General features: G+C 38.2%; 1 protein-coding gene across 1 annotated transcript in view; it reads left to right on the top strand.

Annotated features, from left to right (window-relative positions):
* KIF5C (kinesin family member 5C) overlaps window positions 1-27,576 on the top strand; it is a 215,154-nt gene that overhangs the window by 100,430 nt on the left and 87,148 nt on the right. Inside the window, exons 4-10 of the mRNA XM_036745222.1 lie at window positions 4,093-4,197; window positions 7,781-7,829; window positions 8,300-8,355; window positions 9,200-9,287; window positions 11,212-11,336; window positions 14,038-14,142; window positions 14,703-14,851. Coding sequence (XP_036601117.1) covers window positions 4,093-4,197; window positions 7,781-7,829; window positions 8,300-8,355; window positions 9,200-9,287; window positions 11,212-11,336; window positions 14,038-14,142; window positions 14,703-14,851 — 677 coding nt within the window. The remainder of the gene's footprint in view (window positions 1-4,092; window positions 4,198-7,780; window positions 7,830-8,299; window positions 8,356-9,199; window positions 9,288-11,211; window positions 11,337-14,037; window positions 14,143-14,702; window positions 14,852-27,576) is intronic.

The raw sequence follows: 27,576 nt of genomic DNA, 5'->3' as shown, positions 1-27,576 counted from the left end.
GAAAATGGCAAACTATTCCCACGTCTTTGCCAAGATACCCCAAATGGGGTCACAAAGAGTTTAGACATAACTGAAAAGACTGAACAATAACCATATAGTGTATTCTTCCACTATGATCCTATCATAATGCTTCCTTGTGACACGGAGGTGACTTTGGATTCTTGAAAGCTAATGAGAGAGCTCTGGTAGGTCTGCCAAATTGGGAAGACTTCATCGTGGGATAATCATGGGTCTTTAGAGCTGAAAGGAACCCCAGAGAATATCTAGTCTAGGAGACAGAAGATTATTATTTGTTCACTGCCAGAGGAACAACCCAGCTGAGTTTGGAAAGTCATATCATTGAAAGGTTGACCACCAGATGATGAATTTTTTTTGTCCACAGCAACTCATGAAACCATCTCCTAAGGTATGGAAGGATTTTAATCTGTATTAGAGCAGGCAGTATCCCTGCTTCAATGAGATCATTGTGCTTTACATACCCTTTCTCATTTCATCTTTACAGCAGCTCTATTAAGTAGATAGGACTAAATATAAGTATCACTGTAGGAGATAGTAGATAGATTAGTACATAGATTGTATTATCTATACTTGCACATAGTACAGGCCTTACTATACTCCATTATACAGATGAAAAAACTGAGGCTTGGAGAAATTGTTACTTGAACTGCTGCCAAACTGTGGGGTTTACTTAAACCAACATCTTTTGATGTCCAAATCTAGTATTCTTTCTTTTACTCATTACTAAAAAAGATTGAATAACTGACTATAGGTATAGCCTAAATTCAAATTCTGCCTTTGGTCCAGAGTGTCAAATAGAATCAAAAGAGCTTAAGTTCTTTGAGGGTAGAATCCCTTTGTAATCCACAGAACATAACTGAAGAGTTTCTAAAGTGGTACCATTTACCTGTCAAGAATGAAAAGGAGGAGTTGGATTCTGTTCTATCTCTGAGTTTAAAAATGTGGACTCTAGGTTGCTCATTCCATCTCATGACTGCCCCTGTTGGTTTAAGGTTTGAATTAGGACAACATTTATTTCAAATGTGGCTTGTGAAAAATAGGCTGCTTGAAGGGGATTCATGTAATGATGTGCTGCTGTTCCTCTTCAGCTGCCTTCCTGGCTATGGTCTAACCTACCCCCTTTCTGAGGGGTTAATCACTGGTGGTGTTCTCTAATTAAGTATTCTCTGCCTCCTGGGAAGCTACAGGCTCAGCCCACACAGATGGTGGAATAGTGGAGTAATCCACTAACTTGGAATGTAATTAAATCAAAATATCTGCAGGGTTTATACCATTTTATGAGTAGGATTTTTAAAAAATCACTTATATTCAGTATTAGAAACACATTTTTAAAAAGACTTTATTAGGGAGGGAGGTTAATTCCCTAAAAATGGTCAGAATTGTCACATGCAAATCAAGGTAATATTCAATTTTAATTCCTACTCTCTTTTGGTCTAACATGCCGTGATAATTCCATTACTTCCATTGAAGGGGGAAATGTATAAGCCTACATGAAATTAGAAAGATTAGCTCCTTAAGGTAGAGCATTTAAGGAAGATTTTCAGTAAAAGCATTAAACCCGTGATAATATTAGTGTTATGCCTAACAGGACACTGTAGCACATGGAGATTCAGGTCTTCATAGCTCGTGATCATGGGGAGGCAGTCTGGGGGTGCTTCTGCTCAAACGAAAAATAAGTAGTGTCATTCTTTTTCAGGTTATGGATAAAATTTCCCACCTGTCTTCTCCCAACCCTGCCCCCAGCCTAGGTCTTACTTTTTCAAGGAGTCCTCTAGACCAGCGCTTCTTAAACTGTGGGTTGTGACCCCATATGGTTTTACGACCCACAGTTCAAGAAGTGCTGAAGGGGTCTTGAGTGGAAAAAGTTTAAGAAGCCCTACTCTAGACTGATAGAGACATTGCTGTGGTGTCCTTTACCTTAAGCAGGTCATCACAGGGATATAACTAACCCTCCCCAGAGAATTACAATTAGCAAATCTCCAAATATATCTGCTTTTGCTAGTCCTTTTTTGCTTGTCACACTGTAAGGCCATGAACCTCAACTTGTCAGATGCTTTTAATGAGGTACATTGATTCTTGGATGAGTTGACTGGCAGCCCTATGTTCTCTTCTTTGATGGTTTGAAACATTCTGTCTTGCCTGGGAGATTGTGGGATGGGACTCAAGTTGGAACGAAGGAAGTTTTATTCTGTGGTATTGGGTTTACTTTTCTTTATACACTACTAGATTCTCATGTGACTTTGGGAAAATGTGGGAAAAGCGTAAGGAAAACATACATGGTCAGCTCTCTTCCTCTCAGATGCTGAGATGTTGTGCACTATTTTTTATGGTTTAAATCAATTGGTTAATTTTTCTGTGGTCCGGGATAAGTCTTTTTCTCATTGTCCCCTGAAAGTACTTTTGTGTTTCCTGAACTTTAAATCATTATCCAAATCAACTCAAGCCAGCAAACGCTTGTTGAGGAAGTGGGCTAATAACACTGATCATTTGATCAAACGTCAAGCATTTATTAAATGCCTACTATGTGCCAGTGCTTTGCACTAGGGATACAAATACAATGAAATAAATAGTCCCTACTGGAAGGGAGCTTAACTTCTAATGAGAGAGACAGCAAGGAAATATATAAATATATGAAGAATAAGCATAAAGAGAATACAATTCAAAGTAGTTAAATACAAAGAAGCTTGAGAGAGAGGTTAACAGCCATTGAATTAATGCTGGTAATGGCTGCTCTCTGAGTCTTGGAATATTACGAGCAACAGTGAATTACTGTGGGGCAAGGGGATGCCTCAAAGAAGCAAAATAGACCCTCTATCAAGTCATCACTAGGCATCTAGTAAACTTGTACTATGTGCCAGGTACTATGCTAGGTGCTACAGATACAAAGAAAGGCAAACAAACAAATAAAAAAAAATTCTGCTCTCAAGGAGCTCTAATGGGGGAGACAACGTGCAAACAACTATGCACAAACAAGATATGTGTATGATAAATTAGGAGGAGGGAAGGCTCTAAGTTTAAGGAAGACTCGGAAAAGCTTATTGCTTCAAGTGAGCATTTAGCTGAGACTTGAAGGAATCCAGGGAAGTGACAAAGGGGAGATGAGGAGGGAGAGAGTTCCAGGCATTGGGGTCACCCAGTGAAAATAATCCTCTATTTGCCAGAGCAGTTGGGAGCGAAGGATTTCACGGATTGTTCAGTACCCACATAGGGTATACCGATAGTCTTCCCAGTTTTGTTAGTGTAACAGGGTCCATCCAATGGCACATATGTGGAGATGTACTTGTGTTCAGGCCCTTTTCTGGAAGGTCGCATGCTTACCCCTTTGCTAAAGAACACATGACCAGTGACTCCTGATTGGACCCTTCGTTCCCATGGGGTGGGAAGGAAGAGGAAGAGTAGTCAAAAAAGATTAGAGTCATGCCTTCTCTCCAAACAAAGCTGTCCACTCTGTGGGAGTGGAGACATAGCCCGTGTCAAGAGGCTTTTTAAAGGATTTGAAAATCTTTGAAAACTATGATGTTTATTTCAGACAATGCAGAATGTTGGTGGGTATAAACATGTTAGTGATTATTTTGGTTCTGATTATTGCACTCTTGGAGTGAGATATTTATTCCAGTGGTATACAAATCATGTCAGTTTCTGAAACCCTTAAAATATTCTTTCGTGCTGCCCTTCCCAGACTAATATTTGTATATAGGAGGTGTGTCTTTAAAGTAATGAATCTTATTTTCTTAAATAAAAAATATCAAAACTTAAGATTCCTGGTGAGTCTTATTCTTGTGTTTCAGAAATTGACAAACATGCCTGTTCTTGGTAGAAAATACTAATAATTTACTGAGTTATTCAATGTTACCTTTTGTATATGTTCAATGTAAAACAGATACACCAGGCTACATAGCCAGTCCTCTCTTAAGTGCTACAAGGTAAGGAAGGTATGTTTGAAGAAACCCATGTGCATGTATGCACATACATACACATACATACATACACACACACACACACACAAACACACTTCTATACGCCACTCCAGGGCTTTCTAAATTTACCTGTTTCATTTTGCTTTCATATCTTTAGGGGAAGTTGCATGACCATCAACTTATGGGAATCATCCCAAGAATTGCACATGACATCTTTGATCACATTTACTCTATGGATGAAAACCTGGAGTTTCATATCAAGGTAAGTGCAGATGGAAATGCTCTTCGTTGGTTTCTGAGAAGGAAAGCTGTTCCAGGGCTTCGATCTTTAGCTGAGTTCTGAGTCTGATCTATTGATTAAAGATCATGAATCTGCCTTTTATATTTTTAGTGCAAGAAACACAACTGTAAGTCAGGTCAAGTGACTGGACCAAAGTCATTAAAAATTATCATTGGAGTAAACTCTTTAGTTGTATCTCCATGTACAAAGTAGAGAAAAAAATAGACATTTGCATATTTAGGGTCAAAATATGTAACTTAGCTGGAGCTACCAACTGAAAGCAAAATCAGTACTTGTGGCATTTTCTGTATATTTTCGCTTGAATCATCCGGATAGTCAACTTAATTTGACTTTTTACTGTGTATAAACGTGTGCCTATAATTTGTATTTGACTTAGGCTGCTTAACTATGTAATTGTGAAATCAAATTGAAGGGGAGTTTCTAGATCTCTTCTTAGAATCATACTTGTTTTTATCCTGCTCACTTTCCTGTCTCACTAAAAACACAGTGGTAGCTGATCATTCAATTATGGCTTATGCCTGAAAGAAAAGTATCTTTCCTCTAAATGTCCCTTTGACCAGAATTCTGATAAGTATTTGAGTCATGCTTTTCTGGGGTTCTTGATGGCAGCAGGAAGTAGAAGCCTGTAACTTCATTTTGAAGGGATTGAGATTTAGGTGTATCTCCATGGTGATTTTACTTAAATTTTTCAAAATGCTGAGACAGTCCTTCCTTATTAATTCTAGAGTGAGATGTTGAACCAATTACTGCCCTTAAGAATCTTATTAAGATAAAAACAGCCATGACAGGAAGAGAAGAATTTGTTTTAAGCACCAAGGACTGAAGTTTTAGATTTAGGATTTTTTTTTTGCCGTGACAAATGTTCTATTCATTAGTTTTGAAACTGAGTAGAATTACAGATGGCTAAAACTGGATAAATTAGCTACTGGAGCTTTATTTGGAGCATGCAAATATTAAAAGTTGACTACATATTAGCAATTTCTTAGAGCAGAAATGGAAGTTTGACTAATGTGTTGTTGACAGTTTTCCTCTTAAAATGAAAGTTGAGCTTTCTCAATGTTGGTTTTGTATGTTCCAGCTAATTAGTAAAAATAGCTACTATCCACAGTAAAAACACTTAAATTAATGAATAACAATCCTCTCTATATGCATTGTAAAGGATAATCATTTGCTAACTCTAGTGAGAGTCTCATACTTTGCTTTATATCCCATTGGTCTGTGAAAACATTGGCTGAATTTGGGTTCCTGAGATAAAATGTAAGACATGAAATTCAAACATAGCTATGAAAGTTCCAACCCATTGTAATTTGTGGACAAACTAAGTGACTTTAATGGAATTGGGAGAAGTTAATTAAAACTAACAAATGATTAGATTTGAACTGAAAAATATAAACAGAATCCCAATTAGTGAAGTTGTTCGTTATCTCTAGTTTGATCTTAATCTAGAACACATTTTCTGCGTTAACCGTGAAAATAAGCCAATATACGTAGAATGAAAAAGACATCAGAAAAAGCCTAATGGAATTGGCAAAAAGTCTGAATTAAAAAGAACATATTCAACCTCTCCTCACTATTCCATTGTTTGACTTTCATGGGAATCTTTGACTGAATGTGAGTGAAAGAGAGAGGGAGGAAAGAGAAAAGGGAGATATGTGCTGTGGAAGAGAGAAACTATTGTAGGCAGAAAGAGTATAGAATTATAAAGCTGGAAAGGTTTTAAGATCATCTAGTCCAACTCCCTTATTTGACAGATACAGAATCTAAGGCCCAGTGATTAGCCCAAGGTCATACAGATGGTTATTGCAGAGCCAGAATGTCAACCTCTGCCTTCTGATACCTAGTCACATGTTCTTTCCAGTAGAATATATTCCTTTCTAACCCCACCTGATCTTCCAAGTCTAGTCACCACAACCTATGCCAAGTCTTTTTCAGTTCATTCTCTGTACCTTCCCCAAACTAACGTTGATCACTTCACATACATACTCAGTGACTATTCTTTCAGAACTACTACTACTCCTTTAGCTTGGTGATCTGGAGTGAAGACCACTGATAAATTAAGCTAGCAAGCATTTATTCCTTTTTTTTTCTTTTTGGAGGGCAATTGGGGTTAGGACAAGCATTTATGAAATGTTTACTATGTGTCAGACATTATGTTAAGCCCCGGTGTTTTAGAAAAACAAAACAAAACAAATAGTTATTCTCAAGAAAGTTATGTTCTAGGCAACTTGAATATCAATAAGTATATAAAAGATACATATAGAGTAAATGGAAAGTAACTTTAGAGAGGCAAGCAAAAGAAGACATGCAAGATAGGAAGATACCAAATTGTGAAGAGCTTTAAATGCTAACACATTAGTTTATATTTGATCCTAAAGGTAATAGGTAGCCTATGGAATTTATTGCAGTGGTTTGGAGGCTGGACTAGACTAGGTGGGGAGATACCTTGAGGTGGGGAGACCTAGAGGAAGACTATTACAATAGTCCAGTTGAATGATACTGAGGACCTGAGATAATTGCTGTGTGAATTAAGGGAGGGGAATGAAGAGAAGCTGTAGAGGTAAAAATGATAAGATTTGGAAATTTATTGGATATATGTGTCAAATGAAGATTATATAGAACTTTTGAATTTGAGTGACTGGAACAATATTGGTCCTTGTCACAATAATAGGAAAGTTCAGAAGAGGAGTAGGTTTAAAGAAAAGATAAAGGGTTCCATTTTGGAATTGGTGAGCTTGAGCTGCCTGTGGGACATCCAGTTGGAAATTCCCAATAGGCAGTTGGTGATTCAGGGGGAGCTAAAGAGAGACTTGGGTTGAATACATAGATCTGAGAATCATTAGCATAGACATGACAATTGAACTGATGGGAGCTGATGATAATACTCCAAGTGTTAGAACATATGGAGGAAAGAAAGGGTCCAGGACAGAGCTTATAAAGGGATGCTTACAGTTAGTGGTTGTGACACAGATTAAGATCCAGTAAATAAGATTGAAGAGGAATGGTCAGACTAGTCAGAAGAGAATCAATAGAGGAGCAGTATCATGAAAACCCAGAAAGGAAAGAGTACCCAAGGTATTCTTACCCAAGAGTGCCCAAGGTTGATAAGGTAATCAACATGTAACATGGGATCAGTCTAGTTAATTTCCCAAGTAGAATTTTTAGCCAGGTCCACTGATTTCTGAAAACTCTTTGCAAGAATGTTTTATATTATGGGTATATCTATGCCCAGAAATATGTTTTCAAATATACAAGGTTTGGTTCCATTAGCAAGCATTTAGCTAACATAGGACATAAATATGAAATACAAACGTTTAGAGGAGTTGTGATGCTGAAGGCAATAAAAGGGTCAGTGTATAATCAGGTAACGGATCAATAGAGAAAATGGGTAGGCTTAGAAAAAAGAGAACTAGCTCAATCTGGTTAAGATTTGTTCTCTAGTACCCCTACCATTCTTTAGATGACAATCATTTAAAAAGTAAGCTTAATGGCATTTTTGAGATGTGAAGTTTTATTTACATATCAAACTCCATTTGTTTTGAAATAGGTTTCCTATTTTGAGATCTACTTGGACAAAATAAGAGACTTACTTGATGGTGAGTGATCCGAATGCATGTCCTTTACTTGTATTGTAACTAGAGAAGAGGGAAGGTAAAACAATCTGGAGATTTTAAGTGGAATAATTCAAATTTGCAGCCAAATACCTAATATAGGAATTTAGGTACTGTGGGGTTTTTCTGAGGTTCCTTTGTTTCTTTCTGCCTCAAGTTACTGCGAGTGATGTCTGAAAGAATCTTTGAGATACCCAATCTAGAGGTCTTTGGTTTTATTAAAATACAAACCTCACATGTGTTTGTTCCTCAGGCAAGCTGCTCTGGCTTGTTATTCTTCATGAAACTTTTAGCAATTTTATCCCATCAAAGGTATGATGTTAAAAAGAGATTGGATTTGTTTAGTGTTCTGCTGTACTTGCTTCCAATTCCCTGCCTCTTCCCAAGCCCAAATGATGGTTCTTTAATTCTTCTTTTCTTCTTTGCATTGCATGCTGTCATTCTCCTCCTGGTAGTATCCAAGACAAACCTGGCTGTACATGAAGATAAAAACAGAGTTCCATATGTAAAGGTATGAGGAAGACATCATAGATCTAGATCTGGAAGGGACCTCAGATCCTATTTAGTGCAAAGCCCTCATTTTACAGATAAAGAAACTGAGATCCAGAAAGGATCAGTGACTTTCTCAAAGTCACATATTTGATTGGTGATGCAGTCTATTTTTCTGGTCACTGTTGAAACTATTTATATAACATTCAAAACTCCCTAAACATCTGTAAAATGTATATGGATTTTAAATTATGCTCTTTATAATTAATATTATTTTTTTAAAAGTATCAGTTTTCTAAACTGTGTCTCTTCTTTAGCATTGGGCTTTGCATATAATTAAAAGTTGTAAATTTGGTCAAATATCTAATAATGACATTTAAGAGGATATGAAGGGATCACCCTTTTTGTCCTTGGAATGCAATGCCGGCGTTGCTGTTGCAGACCGGAAGAATTTCAGTATTGCAGTAATATCAACAGTGACTGTATCCCATAACTTGAGTTTGTCCAGTTAAAGTTGAGTTGGTGGTGAAAAAGTTTCAATGTGATGAATGAAAAGGAAAAACCTGCTGCTTTTATCCTCCCTACCTCTTTAATTTTCCTCTTTTGATCTCCTGTCCCTCTGCCTTTGAGTTAGTTGTACCCCCAAATCTAGTAAAGCTAGATGCTTCTCTGATGGTTTATTCTTTGCTGAAGGTTTGCTCAGATTCCTCTCTTAATGTAGAAAGTTGGCACTGGGCAAGGAGAGGATGTTGTGTGAACCATATTGTTGCCTTACTGAATTACCTATCCCTCAAGAAGATGATATGGGAAAGTATTTGGATGTTTTAGATAAAACCATTGTCAAACCTGAATCAACTCTCTTCCAGGGGTGCACAGAACGATTTGTCTCAAGCCCTGAAGAAGTTATGGATGTCATTGATGAAGGAAAAGCAAATCGCCATGTGGCTGTGACAAGTGAGTAGTGAGGATTCTATTTTAAAATGTCCCTCAATTTTCTCATGTAGACAGTGGGGGTAGGAATTCCTCCCTGACTGACAAAGTTGTTCCCAGATTCAAATGAGATCAAAATGATGGTGGTCCACATTTATACTGTGCCTGACAGTTTACAAATTGCCTTGCATGCATTATTTCTTTGGTTACTATGACAACCCAATGAGATAGGTCAGTCAAGTGCCAGTCCTTGTCAAATGGCTTGGAGTTAGTAACAGGGTTAGGACTCACATCCAGGCCTTCTGACTCTAGCATTCTCTCCAGTAGAACCAAGGTGTCACCACAGCTAAAAAAAGCATTTTTAAAAAAAACAGCCAATGATTCATCTACGATATAGCTCCAGTTTTCTCATCTAGTTTGTTTCAGGAGCCCCATACACCCTTGACTATGGAACTGTCCAAAATATCAGTACCAGTAATGAAGTCAGGCACAATTGGGTAGAAGAAAGAAGACCATGTTAACCGTTAACTATTGTTAAACTGTCTCAAATTCTGACAGTCAGAAAGCAATTCCCTGGGATGAAGGTGACTTCTGACCTGCTATCTAGTAGTCATATCCATAAGGTCATCTCTCAGTTCTGGGTGCCATGTTTTAAGAATGCCATATATAGTAAGTAAGAGAGTGTCTAGTAGAAGGCAACTAGACTGGTGGAAAGACTGGAAAACATTCCGTTTAAGGACTGAAGAAAATGGGGATTTTTAATCTAGAGAAAAGACAGTGAGGCATCATAGATATCAAGTGGAAGAGAGAGTAGACTTATTTTGCTTTGCATTAGAAGGTAGATCTAGGATCAGTCAGGAAGTCAACTAGCCTTGATGAAGCATCTGCTAAATTCCAGGCATTGTGCTAAGTTCTGGGGATACAAAGAAAAGCCAAAACCAGTCCCTGCTCTCAAGGAGCTCACAGTGTAATGAAGGAGACAACATGTAAACAACCATGTACAAACAAGATAAAACAGGGGAAATAGGAAATAATCCACCGAGGGAAGGCATTAAGTTGAAGGAGAGCTGGGAAAGGCTTCTTGCAGAAGGTGAGACTTTAGCAGAGACTTGATGGAAGGTAGCAGGTAGAGATGAGGAGGGAGGGAGTTCCAGGTGAATGAAAATGCTGTGGAGTTGGGAGATAGGAATGTCTAGTGCCAGGAACAGGAAGAAGGCCAGTGTCACTGGATTGAAGTATACATGGAGAAGAAGACTGGAAAGTTAGAAAGAGGTGAGGTTATGAAGGGCTTTAAAAGGTATAAGAGTAGGGGCAGCTAGGTGGTGCAGTGAGTAGAGCACTGGCCCTGGAGTCAGGAGGACCTGAGTTCAAATCTGACCTCAGACATTTGACACATTTACTAGCTGTTTGACCTCGGGCAAGTCACTTAACGCCAATTGCCCTGCCTTCCCCCCTCCAAAAAAAATAAATAAAAATGTAAAAAAAGGTATAAGAGTATTCAAAGAGGAGATTTTATATTTGATCTTTGAGGTACTGGGGAGCCATTGGAGTTTATTGGAGTTTATTAATGGGAGCAGTAGAGAGGCAGACACAGACTGTGATACAAGGACAAACTTAACTTCTTTTATGATTTGTAGCTGAGAGAGGCAGAATTGCCTAATGGATTGAGCTAGCCTTTAAGGCAGAAAACTTGAGTTCAAGTCCTATAGGCAGGTTATTTAAGTTCTCAGTGCCCCAGACAAGTCTCTGACACTAGAAGCTAAGAGCAAGTGCCCATCTGCCTTGATAGAGGGAGTTTTCTAATCAGGGAATCTATGTCTATGAAATCATAGGTCCAGAGCCGCCTCACTCGTCCATGAAGATGACATCCACTGTGTATTAAACTAACAAATGGACACATTATTATCTTTGTGCTTTTTGCAATGCTGTAAAATATTTTTCTTTTTAGACATGAATGAGCACAGCTCTAGGAGTCACAGCATCTTTCTGATCAATATTAAACAAGAGAATGTAGAGACTGAAAAAAAACTCAGTGGAAAGCTTTATCTGGTTGACTTGGCTGGGAGCGAAAAGGTAATTGGTTATTTCTATTTTTCATGTACAAAATTATTTAGACTCAGTGCCATACTAATTCCTGAGTTTAAAAAGTTTCCTCAATCACAGAAGTTAATTCAAGAAGTAACTCAATTTAACTATTGTTTCCTGTGTCATTTTTCTGGTGCAAAGCCCTCCTTTCAGTCTTTAGAGAAAAAGTACTTGATGGCCTACACTGCTTTAAACTTAATAGGATCTAATGAGACCATTAGAAAACCCTCAGTATGAAATAGACCTAGAGAAGGAAGCAATAGAAATAAGGGAAAAGTCTGAAGAAAACGTGAACTGAAGAGCAAGTGGAAGTTGACTACCTGAACAGTCCATGGGAGCATTTTGTTTTAAAAGCAATAAAAAGTTATTGCTATCTTTCATTCTAAGATGACATTTATTTCTTCATATGTCCCCTAAACCTACCAAGTGAGCTACCCTTCGTAATGAAGAATAAACAGAAAAAGAAAGCTGTAGGGCAAAACCAACTGAGACATTGACCATGTGTGACACTGTATACCATGTTCCACATCCATGGTCTTCCATGTCCACAAAGGGAGAAGAGAAAAGGTACATTTGCATTTTGCTTGAAACAACAGCTTGAAACCTTGTTTGTTTGCTGACTGAGAATTGCAAGGCAGTGTTTGTACAGAAGCAAGCTTCCTTATTGGTAATGAAGAAAAAAGTTACTGGGCAGGGACTTATTAATTAATGGATTGTAGAAATAATGGATCAGTGCTAGTTTGTTCCACTATGATGATTAACCAAGGAGAAGGGCATGGATGCTCAGCCAACTCTTCCTGTGGTATGATCCCATCCACCTGTGGGCCAGCATGCCTTGGGGATATCACATAGGGATATTGTTGTTTTACTCTCGTCACCCCACTTGTACTTTTAAGCACAGCTATTTTCTGCCTGCCTAATTGAGGAGCCATACAAATGGCTCCTTCCTCACATTAACAGCTCCGATGAGAGATGTTGCTCCTTTGCATGGTTCTGTTAATGATTACTGCTAATAATAAACATTTATGATGCATTTGAAATAAGTGCCTCACCCCAGAGCTTCACATTCATTCACATCTCTTTTTTCCCCCTTTGCCTCTAAAAATGGCCAGACACATGTGAGAAGCTAATGAGAGGATATATTTGAAAGAACTTTGGAAAGAACAGTGTAAATGTAACATGATATCATTAGTAGCAAGAACTTTCTTTCTTAGGGGCGTCAACCACTCTGATTCTCCCCTATCTCTATGCAAGACTACAATGAAACCATTCCAAGCAATGACCTCGTTTTTATTTTTAAGTAATATTTTATTTTTCCTCAATTACATGTAAAAACAGTTTTTAAAGTTTTGAGTTTCACATTCTATCCTTTCCTTCCTCCCCTCTCCTTGAGATGGGCAAGCAATCTGATATAGGTTGTACATGTGCAATCACGTAAAACATTCCATATTAGACATTAGGTGGAAGAAAACTCGACCAAAAAAATGAAAGAAAGAAAGTGAAAAATAGTATGTGTCAATCTGTCTTCAGACACCATAAGTTTTTCCCTCTGGAGGTAGGTAGCATTTTTTATCACAAGTCCTTTGGAATTGTCTTTGATCATTGTATTGCTGAGAATAGCCATATTATTCAGAATCCATCATCATACAATATTGATGACACTCTGTACAATGTTCTCCTGGTTCTGCTCACTTCAGTCTGTACCAGGTCATTATTTTTTTAAATAAAATTTTATTGTTATCTTTTGTCTTTTCATCACCCACATTTTCCATTCTTCCCTTTGTAATAAAAAAAAAGTCCTTCCTGATCAAGGTTTTTAATTGCCATCATAGTTTGGGAGTTGATGGCTTGTCACCTAGAACCCAGCTGGTCACAATTTTCTGGAATAATAAGCCATCTTATGTGAACTCCAGGTTATCTTTTCTGAAATACAAATGCAGCATATCTAGTATGTGCTTCAGGAATAGAAATTGTCCTGCCATGAGTGTATTCAGCACAGAGGGAGAACTGGACCTTCCTCTCCAAGAGCTTATGTACTAAAAGAGAAAAAGAAAACAATGTAATTCTGCCGAACTTGAAATTCCTTTCTCCTTCAAGGTTTTTTTCCCTCCCTTGGATATTTTTTTCTATTCATTCTTTGTTATTTGAAGTGGGAAGAAATGGAGGAGAGGAAAAACCTTGAACACTCTAAGATTGTCTTTACAGCTGGAATTTTTTCCCTTATCAATTGCCTAGTTTTTTTTTAACCTCCTTATTTACAGCATAGAGTGAGGAAAAAATTCTTGATCTGGATGCTTTGGGCCCTGAGGGTTGCTGCCTTCCTAGCTGTTGGAGAGTCTGAAGTGCACTAAGCTTGTGATGCCAGTCTCTCAAGAGCCCAGCCTCTCCCTGGATGGAGAGAGTACCAAGGGATATATCCACACTGCTACAACTTGAAGCATTTCAACAGTTTCCCTTAAAACTAATTGAGGAGAAAATGAAAACAAGCTGGAACAAATCCCTACTCACACTGAAGAAGTATGGTCTTTTGAAATAGCCTTTATTTTCCTAGGGAAAGAAATGAGTTCCTTTTATTTTGACTCATGCTCCAGGAGGATGCCTCTTGGCCTTTATGCTAATTTGCTTTCTTTCCCTACTCTGAAGTCTTTGTTGTCAGATGAGGCTCATTGGTTTTTCTCCTTTCTGGTAGGTCAGCAAAACTGGAGCAGAGGGAGCCGTTCTTGATGAAGCTAAAAATATCAATAAGTCTTTGTCTGCTCTGGGCAATGTGATCTCTGCCTTGGCAGAGGGAACAGTAAGTAATCCTTCCACATGCTATTAAATGGTAATGTAAGAAAGGCCTCATGGTAGTCGGCCACACACCTAGGAGATGAATTTGTTTTCCTGTGTTAGGAGGAAACAAAGGGGATATTGGCTGTGAGCTCTCTGCCATTCTTGCACCATATTTTAGGATCTGTGAATAGTGAATGTTAATTGCTTGTGACCACAATGGTAGAATGATCTGGTGAAACTCGGCAGGGAACAAAGACAGGGTCATAAATCATAGATTTAGAACTAGGAGGGACCTTAGAGGGACCCCAAAGCAGGTGAGGCATAGAGAGGTTAAGTTGACTTACCTAGGGTCGTAAAACTAGTAAGTCATTGAACCCAGGGCCTCTTGACTCCTAAGTCCAATGTCCTATCCATTACACTGTGCTAATTGTTTTAAATAAGTTTCAAGCTCATCATGTCCTATCACTGCCTCTCTTACTTTTGTAGTTTTCATAGAATTAAAAGTTTTGGGGAAAATAACTCCCCCCTGCCCCGAACAAAATACAAACTAACAATCCTTTTTCCACTTCCTTCCTTTCCTAGAAAACTCACGTACCATACCGAGATAGTAAGATGACCCGGATCCTTCAGGACTCTCTTGGAGGGAATTGCAGAACCACCATTGTTATTTGCTGTTCTCCTTCTATTTTCAATGAAGCTGAAACCAAGTCCACACTGATGTTTGGACAAAGGTGGGTCTGACTATTTGGTCTGGCACAGAAGAGCACTGGACACGTACTCCTTTGGCGGTCTCTTCTGACCCTTGGTTTTGAGTTTGCATTTGGTTTTAGAAACTGGGTTGAAGAGAGGAGAGAATAGAGAATCAAAGAAATGAAAAAAGAATTTAGGTTTTTAAAAGTATTGGCAAGCTTCCTGCTACTGTGTCATCTAAAGCTATTTTTCATCTTAGTTTCACGGATCCAGTTCTTTAAACATTTTTATTGCAGTGTTTTAGGGTGTTTTATATTACCTTTATTTCCGAATGCATCCCTCCCATGCTCAATGAGCCATCCCTTTAAAAAACATTTTTAAAGGAGAAATAAAAGCAGTTCAGTAAAATTCACAAACACATCAACAAAATCTGACAGAAGACACAATATTCCACCCTCCTGATCTCTCACCTCTGCTAAGAATCAAGGGACATACATTTTCTCATCTCCTTTGGGGAGACCAGTGAACATTATCAATCAACATGGCATTTAGTTTCTTTTTTTGTTGTTGTTCCACTTACATTGTTATAATCATTGTGTATATTGTTTTCCTGGCTTTACTCTGCATCTATAAATCTTCCCATTCTTCTCTGAATTCTTCACACTCACCATTTCTTAGAGTGCAGTGATATTTCAATACATCCATGTGCCATAGTTTGTTTAACTTGTTCAGTCCCAGTCTTTGGGCATCTGCTTGTTTTTCATTCATTTGCTACTACAAAAAGTGCTGCTATGGCTATGTTGGTACATAGAGGACCCTTCTTTCTGTCTTTGACCTCCTTGGGGATATAGCTATTGATTAATAACCTTTCTTAGAGTGTTTGTTTTATTTGAGAGACTCAGAAGAATAATTGTACTTTGGAATGAATGATGGTCATTAGTAGCCAAAGATTTGATTTTTTTATAAACACTGGGTTTTTGGCTCTGCTCATGTTTCAGGAGCATATCAGGTGCCTTATTGCACAGGGATTTGAGTTTTGACTGCTTAGTGCATGGGAGCTCAGTTTTATTAAACTTTGTAACTACTTCTCTTTAGATTCTTGGACTCTTTGCAAAGGTGCTAATAGAAAGAACATTTGGAAATAGTCCAGATAGAATGGCATCCAGAGCTACTGATCTTTTCTCCTTTTACTCTCCACTATTTCTGGTAGTGAAATGAACAGTAACCTGAGCCCAGCCCTAGAAGAGGAAACATCAGTATGGGAATCTGCCTCCTCACCCCCAAACATGTCCACATTGGCACCTTCCTATTTGTTTGTTTTTATAGATTAATGCCACTATTGACTCACCAAGCTCCTCAAGGGCAGGGACTCTCTTTTGCCTTTCCTGGCACTTAGTAGGCATTTGTAAATATTCATTGACTGACTGTTGACTGAGTCTTAACGCTGATCTGTCAGATTCAGGATGAATTTCCAGGGGTACTGCTGGCTAGTCTACCACATCTCAACACTGTATGTATACTTTCATCTAGAATCTAGATAAAATAAGTACAACAAAACTTTATTTTAAAATGTAAAAACAATTCTTCGCTCACAGACCATACGAAAACAGGTAGTAGACTGGATTTGGTCTATTCAGTCCATAGTTTGTCAACTCCTAGTCAAGGGTGTTCAGTTTCTCCTTCCCTTTATGTCAGCCATAGTAGCCTTGGGTGCCAAAATGTTTGGAGTGCTACCAGTTTAAACATAAGCTGAGTGTAATCAATGCCTAATGTGAAAAGTACTGGGCTTGAGAGTCAGGAGAATTGTATCATTCCTACCTGTACTCACAACACTAAATAGTACCAACTAGCAACTATATAGCATGTTAAGGTTTGCAAAGCTCTTTACTTCTACCTCATTTGATCCTCAGAACAACCCTGGGAGGTAAGTGCTATCCTTACCCCATTTTACAGAGGAAGAAGCTGAAGCAGACAGATTAAATGAGTTGCTCAGGCTTATACAGGTTCTAGGTGTCTGAGGCTGGATCTGAGCTCTGGTCTTTCTGACTTACTGTGCCATCTAGTTGGATAATCTTAGGCAAGTGCTAATTCCCTCTATGCCTCATTTATAAAATAGCATCACAACTTTCCCCTCTGTTTTCATCCCAGTAATATTTTGTGATATTCAGTGTCTGTAAAATGGCAGAGATTGTTGAAGAAAGTATAGATGGGGAGGTTTGGATGAAGGGAGCAGAAAGAATCCAAGGAAACAGAGTAAGAAACATAGGTTATCATAATCTATCATATTATAATATATGAGGTTATTATAATCTATTTAAATTTATTATAGTCTATAATAATGGTTATTATTATCTATTATAGTCTATAGGTTATATATAATGTGAGGTTATAATCTATTTAAACTATATTATAAATCTATAGGTTATATATAATGTGAGGTTATAATCTATTTAAATTGCATTATAATCTATTATAATCCATAGGTTATATATAACATGAGGTTATTACAATCTATTTAAATTGCATTATAATCTATTATCATCTATAGGTTATATGTAATACAAGGTTATTATAATCTATTTAAATTGTATTAAGCCTCAGCTATTTCCTGAGTCCTTAACAGAACATAAAATTACCCAGTTCCTGCCTTTATAAACCAGTAAAATAAAATTACATCAAAACATCATGAATCTAATGTACCCTCTTAACCTGATTTTGGTCCTGTTCTTTCTCCTGAATCACTTTGGTGGTTAGCCAGATGCTTGTCTGTGGTGTCACAGCACCTTGTGTTCTCAGCACAGAATCTCAGAGACTTAAAGGATTCTTCTAAGATTGCATCTGCCCTGGGGAAAGACGCTATGTTATAGGCACCATCTTGTACCTTTTTCCTTTGCCTAGCATCAGGAGGCTCTTGAAAACCTTAATGATACTCTCTAATGGCACGCTGAATGGAACCAGCACAGAACATATTTGCATTTGAAACACACTTTTCTTTTTAAAGAGTCTGATTGCGAAAGCAAAAACATACTGTGCTTATTGCAATCCAATGTGGCCCTGGGGAATTCATGTCTATCTTAGTGGTGTTGTAAGTACATAATTGTAGCTGCCTGGGTTCTATACAGTAAGATTCAGGTGCAAAGTCAAGTAAGTGTTTTCTGGTGTGCCCAGTCCACAGTTTTTCCTTTTAGACAACGTAGAGGAGTTGAGCAAGTGCTCCAAGTTTCCCTTTACCCTGAACTCTGTAACAAGAGAGGCCTTTGGAAAAGTCTTATTAATTAACAGTGTTTCAAGGTGTCTTAGCTGAGGGATTAAAGTCAAGAAAGCATTATGCTCTTTTTCCCTCTGAACAAATAATGTTGATAAAATTTAAAGTCCTGGGAAATAGAAATAAAGCCTATAATTTATTTCACCATCATATGAAAGTCAATCAGTATACAAACTCATGTCATCTTGGACATAAAACTGTGATTACTTGGAAAATTAGGTTAACTGCTGAACATTGATGTAGTTAATTTTGTACACAAGTATTGTTGGATTTTTGTCTGGCTTGTTTTTTATCCTCTGATTATGGAGGAGCTAAGCTTTTTATGCTAGCCTTGCCCTTAATTAGCTAATTACTTCTTCAGTTGATCAAATAACCAACACATATCTATTTAGTGCTTATTATGGGTCAGACCAAAATTAAACAGTCTCTGATCTAAAGAAACTTATCTTCTACTGGGAGAAACAACATGATTACATGAAAATATACTCAAAATACAGGAATAGAGACTGGACTTGTGCTTTCACTCTTAATAGAAAACTCCTGAGTATGGAAACTTCCTCTAACAATATAGGTCAGGGTCAGCACTTTCTCTGCAATTTATCCTCTTAAAGTGTTACCTAGGACAGCACTAGCAAATTCAAATAGAAACAAAGGCCATGAAACCATACACAAGGATCCCTGTGGGCCTCTTATTGACTCAGAAAACCACACATTAATATTGTCTATGTTTTATTGTATTTTTATTTATTTTGTTAAGTATTTTGTTAAATATTTCCCAATTGAATTTTCATCTGGTTTGGGCTGCATTGTGGACCAATGAGCAGCCTGTGGGCCATGTGTCTGACGCCTTGGAGCGCTGAGAAATAAAGTGACCCAACATCACCTAGCCAGTATGTCAGATGCAGGACCTTATTCCAAGTCTTCCTAGCTTTGAGGCCAGCTTGCTATCCCTTATGCCAGACAGAATTTTTATACAAAGTAAATATAGTATGGCATAGTGGATAGAGAAAGCTGGTTTTGTAGTCAGGAAGGCACCATCCTTGTACCTGAATCAGGAAGATTTGGGTTCAAGTCCTGGCTGTGTGACCCTGAGTCACAGGGGTTATCTTTAGCGCTCTAGACGGCTCTCTCAAACTATTTTCTTGGAGAGAAGTAGCTGACCTGCAAGGGATTTCATCATGGGAGCTCCATATACTAGTGAAATCACAAGTCTGCTCCCTAGCCTATACACAAAGTCAGTGCAAGATAATTTAAATCAGGGGGAGGTTCAGGAAAGCAGGTAGCAGTTTTGAACTAAGCTTTGAAAGAAGTGAGGGAGGTGGTGAATTGTAGGCATGAGGACAGCCTGAGTTAAGGCACAGAGATGAGAAATTGAATGGTATAGATAAGGAAAGATAGTAAGAAATGCTTTGACAGCATGTGTGAAGGGAAGTACTAAGCCTGAAAGGGTAAACTGGAGTCAGTTTGTAAAAGATTTTAAATACCAAATAGAGGCTTTTGTAGCTGATCTTAAAGGCAATAGGGAGCCAGGGGAGTTTTGTGAGCAAAGAACTGACATGGTCAGAATTTTGCTTTAGGAATATCACTTTGGTAACTGTGTTGAGGATGCAGGGAAAGGCTTGAGGCAGGGAGACCAATTAGGAGACTTTTGTACTAGTCCCAATGAGAGATGATAAGGGCTTGAATTAGGGTGATGGCTGCGTGACTGAAGGTGGGAAGATAGATGTGAGAGAGATTGTGGAGGGCAGCTTCTTAGATACATGGAGTAAGGGAGTCAAGGATCACTCCAAGGTTGATAACCTGGGTACTTGGAAAGAGGAAGGAGGAGGGACCCTTGGAAAGAGGGAATTTAGAAAGATGGGTGGCTTGGTGAAGAAGAGGTCATGAGTTCTGTTTTGGATGTGTTGAATTCAAAATACCTGTGGAATATCCAGTCCAAAGTGTCTATCAGATAGTGATGTGGGGACTTGGGTTTAGGAGAGAGACTAAGGCTAGCTAGCTAGATCTGGGAATCATCTGAGTAGGGATGATCTTTGAAACCGAGGGAGAGGGAGAGGGAGAGAGAGAAGGAGAGGGAGAGGGAGAAGGAGAGGGAGAGGGAAAGGAAGAGGGAGAGGGAGAGGGAGAGGGAGAAGGACAGGGAGAGGGAGAGGGAGAGGGAGAAGGACAGGGAGAGGGAGAAGGAGAGGGAGAGGGAGAGGAAGAGGGAGAAGGACAGGGAGAGGGAGAGGGAGACCAAAGCAGGGCCCACAGTTAAAGAGTAAGATGTGAATGATGAGCAGCAAAGGAAACTGAAGAACAGTCAGACAGAGAGGAGATCCGAGAGAGAGCAGTGTTGCAAAAGCCTAGAGAGAAAAGAGTATTTAGGAGAAGTGTGGGCAACAATACTAAGTGCTTTAGTCAGATAAAGAAGCACAAGGATTAAAAGAAATACCCAAAGGATTTGGAAATTTAGAAATCACGTGTAGCTAATGATCTCTTCAAGGTTATCTAACCTCTATAGGAAGTGTAGCTAATAACCTCTGTGGTAAGTAACTTTGGAGTCATCAGCAATCAATCGATAAATCAGCAGGTATTGGTTAAGCATGTACCAGACACTGTTAAGAATAGATTTAGTGCTTGGAGATTAAGGAAATTAATTGCTCTTAATTTAGAGGAAAGATGCTAGGAAGATTTCAAATTCAGTTTAACAAAAGCTTCATCTGAAGTTGTCTGCAGGGAGGGCCCATATAAGCATCTAGTTCTTAAGATTTACATGTGGCTCTTGCAGCAATTGTGAAGAAAAAAGGAGACATTATAAATTCTACAGATGCTTAATTAAAAATAATATGATGTTTATTTAAAGCAGAGATTCTTTAACCTATTTTGTGTTGGGTACCCCTTTGTAAGTCTGGTGAAACCTATGGATTCCTTTTCATAATAATGTTTTTAAGTGTGTAAAATAATATAGAATTACAAAGGAAATCAAAAGTTAGTGGAAATAAAAAGGTAAGTTTTTCTTATACAAGTTCATGAATTCCCTGAAATAGATCTATCAACTTCTTGGGGTTCTGTAGACACAAGGTTTAAGAAACCCTGATTTAAAGAGACAACGAAGGTTAGTTAGTTTTGTTCACACTCTTTTACTTTCAAATTATGATGCCTCTTTTTATATTACACTAGTAAATTTTATCTCCTATTTTTTCAATTATGTTGGCTACCTTTGTCCTACAGTATGTTGTTAGGAATGCTGTGTCATCATCATCATCGTCGTCATCATCATCATCATCATCATCATCATCATCATTGGTAGCATTTATGTAGTACTTTAGGGTTTGCACGTGCTTTACCAATAATATCTCATTTTATGCTTTGGGAGGTAGGCACTATTACTATCCCCATTTACAGATGAGGAAACTGAGGCAGACGGAGATTAAGTCAGTTGCCCATGGTCACATAGCTAGGAAGTATCTTAAGTAGGATTTGAATTCAGATCTCCCTGTCTCCATGTCCAGCACTCTGACCACTAAGCCACCTAGCTGCCTTTAAGAGGTAAATGACATGGTTTCTGCCACTACCAGTACTACCACTATCACTATGATGATGATGACTATTACTACTACTACCACCACCTCTTCCACCACTACCACCACCACTACCACCACCACCACCACCACTACTACCACTATTACTATTACTACTATTTCTACCATTACCACTACCATTACTGGTACTACTACTACCATTACGACTTCTTCCTCCACCGCTACCACCACCACCAACACCACTACCACTACTACCACCATTACTACATTTCCCAATGATGCCATATGGTTGTGAACCATGAAATACCAGCCTCAAAAGAACCAAAATTTCTGTATACCTAAAAGATACCTGAAAAAATGCACATGGTCAAGATGCATGGTAGATATAAAAATAGGCTACAATGTATTGCTAGTAGTGACTGTCACATGACAAGAGGTATAGATATCAAGAACATATGTAACTGGAAAATGAAATTGTCTTATAATGTAGTAAGAGCAAGGAAATAGATGGACAGACCAATGCTGTACTGTTACTCACCAAATATTAAATATTATCTAGTTACTGGCAACCAGTTACTTTCAACAGCATCTAGGAAGGGCTTGAATGTTGGATTTAGAGTCAGAGCATCTGGGTTCAAATTATGCCCCTGGTATTTGCTATCTCTATGACCTCTGGCAAGTGATTTAATCTCTCTAGGCTTCAATTTCTTTATCTGTAAGATGAAGACTAGATGACCTCTGAGGTTACTTTGAGCTTGAAATATGTGATCTTATGCCCCAAGAAAGGTCCCCACCAAACTCAGTGGATCCTCTGTGGATGATTTACTAAACAATATGGAAAAGACTCACACATGAGTTACTGTGAAAAGATGTGGAAGAGTTGTGATATGGTACTGGATTGGATTCAGAGGACCTGAGTTCAAATCCCAACTCTGCCACTTATTTAGGCATGTCAAGACACCTTTCTTAGCCTCAGTTTCCTCATCAGCAAAATGAGAGAGAGTTGATATCTAAGGTTCCTTCTAGCTCCAAACCTATATTCCTTTGAAACAGCACACTGATGAGATCCCTTAGGGCATTTGTATTCCTGGATGTGTACCATGTGGTTCCATTTAAAATAGTTGCCTTGTATATGTGTATAAAACAGAGGACAGTTGCTGAGAAGACAATTTCTAATCAAGTCTGTGGTTCAGACTACATCTATCTCTTCACAAACATACAAAAATACATATATACACACACATCGTGGAAGTCTGAGGGCAACTTAGTAGTTAGTGATATAATTTCCATTTAAATGGTTTTTACTCTTGTCAGCTTTTTACTTCCTAATCTTAAATTAGTCTTTAAAAATCTTTCTTAGAACTACTCTAAAAAGATATTCACGAGTCAAAAAAAAAAGCCCAAGTTGACTGATTGTATTAGAAGCTTTTTAAAGGTTCTTTTACTTTTTGGGTGGTAATTTATGAAAGAAAAGGGAATCCTGGGTTGACAGACGAATCAATTTAGGAAATGTATGACTCAGCAAATCTCTGGAAACAAAAGAGCTTGATTGATCCAGTATGAATAAGATACACAGATCATTTGCATTTTGGCTGTGAAATGAGAAATAAGAAGAGATTTATAGCCGAGAGAAAGTAATTTCTCTTCTCCTCCTCCTATGAATTTTTTAAAAGCTGTGTTGAAGAAAACCAAGGCTAATGACAGTTGGCCAGCAGTGAACTCACCTCCCAATGGATATGTAATTATCATTAAAGAAGATGAATATGAAACCGCACCATATATAAGTTAAATAAAAAACTCTAGTACCCGTTTGACATAAAACAAGGGCAAATACCAACCCTGCTTTGAAGAGTTTGCAAATGGATCACTAGTTGATCAAATTCTCACTTGGTGGATGGGTAAAGCATAGTGATTTAAGCCCACAAAGCCCCAAACCTTCATTCAAATTTTTTCTAGTATCTTCTCCACAATATCAGAGCTGCTAAAAATACTGCCCAGTAGTCTATATAATTTCATCTCCGCAGTTATAGTTAATGTTGATTAGTTTCAAGATTTTGTTTAACTTGAGAATAGCTTGCTCATCTTTGGGCAAGTAAAATTTCTAGTTGGGATAAGACAAAATCTAATAATTAAATTTTCCTTTATCTGACTTCCCCAGTTCATCCCCTGATCTGCTACTGACAACAAATAAGGCTGGCCTTATAAATGTTTGGAGTCATGTCATGGAGGATGTCATCCTTGGAAGGGACTTGCCAACTTGTTAAATACATGATGAGCAAGAATCCCCTTCCATGGTACCCCACCTATGTTTGAAGACTTTTACTGAGGGGGGAAAGGGCAGCTAGGTGGCATAGGAGTCAAGTTCAAATCTGGCTTCAGACACTTACCAGATGTGTGACCCTGGGCAAGTCACTTTAACCTTGTTTGCTGCAGTTTCCTCATCTGTAAAGGGAGCTGGAGAAGGAAATGGCAAATCACTCCAGTATCTTTGCCAAGAAAACCCCACATAGGGTCACAAAGAGTCAGATATGACTGAAACAATTAAACAGCAACTGAAAGGGAAACTACTACCTCCAGGCAACCCATTCCACATTTGGTTAACTCTAATTGTTAACTCTAATTATAGAGAGTTTTTCCTTATGGCAAGCCTAAATTTATCTCTTTGCAACATCTACCTATTAATGGCTCTTAGTTCTGCTCTTTCAAGTTAAGCAGAACAAGTATAATATACATTTAGATCAGTACTTGGCACATAGTAGGTGTTTAATAAATGCTTGTTCACCAAGTAACAGCACTTTGAACACTTGAAAGCAATTATCCTCTTCCCCTTAAGCTTTCTCTTCTCCATCTCAAATATCTCTAGTCTCTTCATCTGGCCTCCTTATGAGAGAAACTCATCCTGGTTGCCCTTCTTTGATAACTTGTCAATTAGTGCCATGTCTTCCTAAAATGTGATGAATGGAGATTGGGTATTCTATGGGCTGTTGAGGGCAGGCCAATCCCTTGCCTGGTCCAAGCAAAGACTATGGAAGGATTTCAGGTATTAGGTCAGCTTGGAACTAGATGTCCATTCTAATGGCAAGCTTCAGTGATTTCTGTGGTTACAGTGCTGGATTGGGATGCCTTATATCAGACCATGCACTCTCTTGGGTATTTGGTGAACGGTAATGAAAATGATGGTTAGTCCTTAAAGCTTTGGAGTAGAATGTGCTTTGGAAAGGAATGTGATGTTATTGATACAGTGAAAGGAAAAACCATAATCTTGCTGAGAAAGAAAAGCAGTGGTTATAGTTTTAACTGTAGACTTGTGGGCATTGGGTGTCCTCATTATTAAATGTTTATCCTATCTTTAAGAACCACACAGGAAGTCTTGTCCAATATACCAGTGCCAGGAATCTGTCTTTCTAGCTAATGTAATTATCTCTTGTCAGTTTGTCTGTTTGCATCATCATAAACTTCTGTTTGGAAAATGCATTGCCGTTATCTGTTTCTTTTTATGTATGCCCTACAGTCTGTATCTTCTGTGGTTAATTTCATCTCCCCAGTTGTGGTTAATGTTCATTAGTTTTGAGGTTTTGTTTAACTTGGGAATGGCTTGTTCCCCTTTGGGCAAGTAAGATTTATAGTTGGGGCAAGGCAAGAATATATTTGATTTAAGCTGTAGTTAACTCCTTTGAACATAGCACAACAAAGGAAAGATGCAAAAAAACAGATGCCCTGCTAATTGCCCTTGCATGTTTTGGCTCATTTGTGTTAAGAGGATCCTGCTGTTAGGGTCCATAAACTTAAGAACTAATTATACTTCTTTCCCTAAGCAGTTCATCTCAAGGATTTTGTTCATTGCTTGCCATGGCTGTGTAGCTTGGAATGGGACCTTATTGGGTAAATTTTGGTGGCCACCAATTTTGAATTGAGATAATGGATGGATTTTTAAAGTGCTGCCCTGACCTCATGAATGCCTTTGATTGGCAATCACCTCATATTAAATGATTCTCTCCAAGGATTTATGATTCCAGTGGTTGTGATCATTCCCTCTAGCAAGGACAGATAGCCTCTGTGAATTATGGTAGCTGAAAAAATTCACCACCTGGTCACCAACATTAGAATCCAGGGTAATTTCCATGCCACAGTGAGATGTTATGTAGTAGGCTTCTAGGGTGGAGGGTTTAATTGTTATCTTTACAGTTGCTGTTCATAGGATCACAGATTTGAGCTGAAAGGGATCTTGGAGGTCATCAGTTCCACCCCATTCCTTTTGCACATTAAGGAACTGAGACCCAGAGAGGTTAAAATCTTGTTCAATGTCACAGAAGTAGTAAGGTAAAAGAGCTAGTAGTGAAACCCAGGTCCTCTGGTTCCTCCACCAAAACCTTCTCTGGTGGGATTGAACTGAGGAGACAAGTATCGTTATTCCTGTTTCATAGATTAAGAAACTGCCATTCAGAGTAGATATGTTCTGGGAAAGATAAAAATTTTTTTAAAAAGTGGAACCTCCTTTTGATTGCATCAGAAGCTGTTGACTTAAAGGAACTTTGAGGAGAAAACTTTTTCGTAAAGTGAATAATTACTCTTTTGTAAATGCTGGATGTCTTTTTTTCTGTCTTGATATGATAGGTTTTCTTATCTTGGGGTCACCTACAGTTGTCACTTCCACAGGAACAAACAGGTGTTTTGGCACAATGGAAAGAGTGCTATTCTAGTGGGCAGTGAAATTGGTTATAGTCCTGGACCTGTGTATGACATTGAGGCAAATCCTTTTCCGCTTCTTTGCCTCATTTCCCTCGCCTACAAAATGAGAGTCTATCAAAGTTAGAGAGGGCTGGAGAGAGGGAGGGAAAGAATTTGGGACTGGAAAAAAATTAATAGCCTAAAAGAGTCTTTAAAATAAGAAAGAAAAGCTTTATCAACCCACTTTTTCCCTGGAAGATAAGTAGTAATGGAACCCATGACACATTATACGCTTTCCTACTTACCCAGAATGAATCATCTCAGAACCCTCCTGGGGTTCCTTCTAATCTTGATATTCTGAGATGATAGGTAATTTTTGGACAGAGAGTATGTGTCATTTTAAAGCTGCCCTAAGCATAGCAATTAGATAATCCTCCTTTGTGACTCCAGTGTACAACGACATTCTAGTGTCAGAAAATTCTTACGTCTGACTTAAATCCCACTTAAACCATTTTTTCCATGTCCTACCTTTAGTGGAGATAAAGGGGAAACTGCTTTAATACTGTATGAGCTGACAGATGTGTAGGAGAGCAAAATGAGGCTTTATTTCACCACCATGTTGGATTCTAAATGCTTGCGAAAGACTTAGTTATTCTCTTCAGAGTTGGAAGAATATTCAGAGGGGGACTAGTTACTATAGCAATAAGATAGACTAGTTTACACAAATAATGGATATTCTTAAAGGCTTCCTGTGCTTGTTCATAATAATAGCTTCCACTCATGATAACAATTCACAGGCAGTGTGGGATAATGGACAGAGTGCTGGACTTGGAGGCAAGAAGACCTGGATTCAAATTCTGCCACAGATAATTACTAGCTGGCTGACCTTGAGCGATTTACCTAGCTTTTCTGAGCTTCAGTTTCCTCATCTGTAAATTGGGTACAATAGTAGCCCTTACTTCATAGGGCTTTGAGGATAAAATGAGATAATGTACACAAAAGAGCTTTGTACCAAATGACTATTAGAAGTGCCAAATAAATATAACTCTTGTTATTATTATTATTATTATTATAAGTGCCTTTTAAGGTCACACAATTCATCAAGGAGAATACTTTTGCTTTGAAAAGTTATATTCCAAACTTATCCTTCAACATTCACTGGTCTTTGCCTGTTGGTTATTTTTGGCTCTCTAACTTAAGATACCAGCAGGGCATAGTTCAGTGTATTTGCATCTGTAAAGCATCTGTAAAGCTGCCTGAATTTCCTGCACACAAAGTGATATAAAATTCCAGAACTTTGAAATAATAA

Source organism: Trichosurus vulpecula, chromosome 2 (genome assembly GCF_011100635.1).
Source record: "Trichosurus vulpecula isolate mTriVul1 chromosome 2, mTriVul1.pri, whole genome shotgun sequence".
Classification (NCBI taxonomy): domain Eukaryota; kingdom Metazoa; phylum Chordata; class Mammalia; order Diprotodontia; family Phalangeridae; genus Trichosurus; species Trichosurus vulpecula.
Note: the sequence above shows the minus strand (reverse complement) of the source record. Positions and strands in the feature narration are given on the sequence as shown.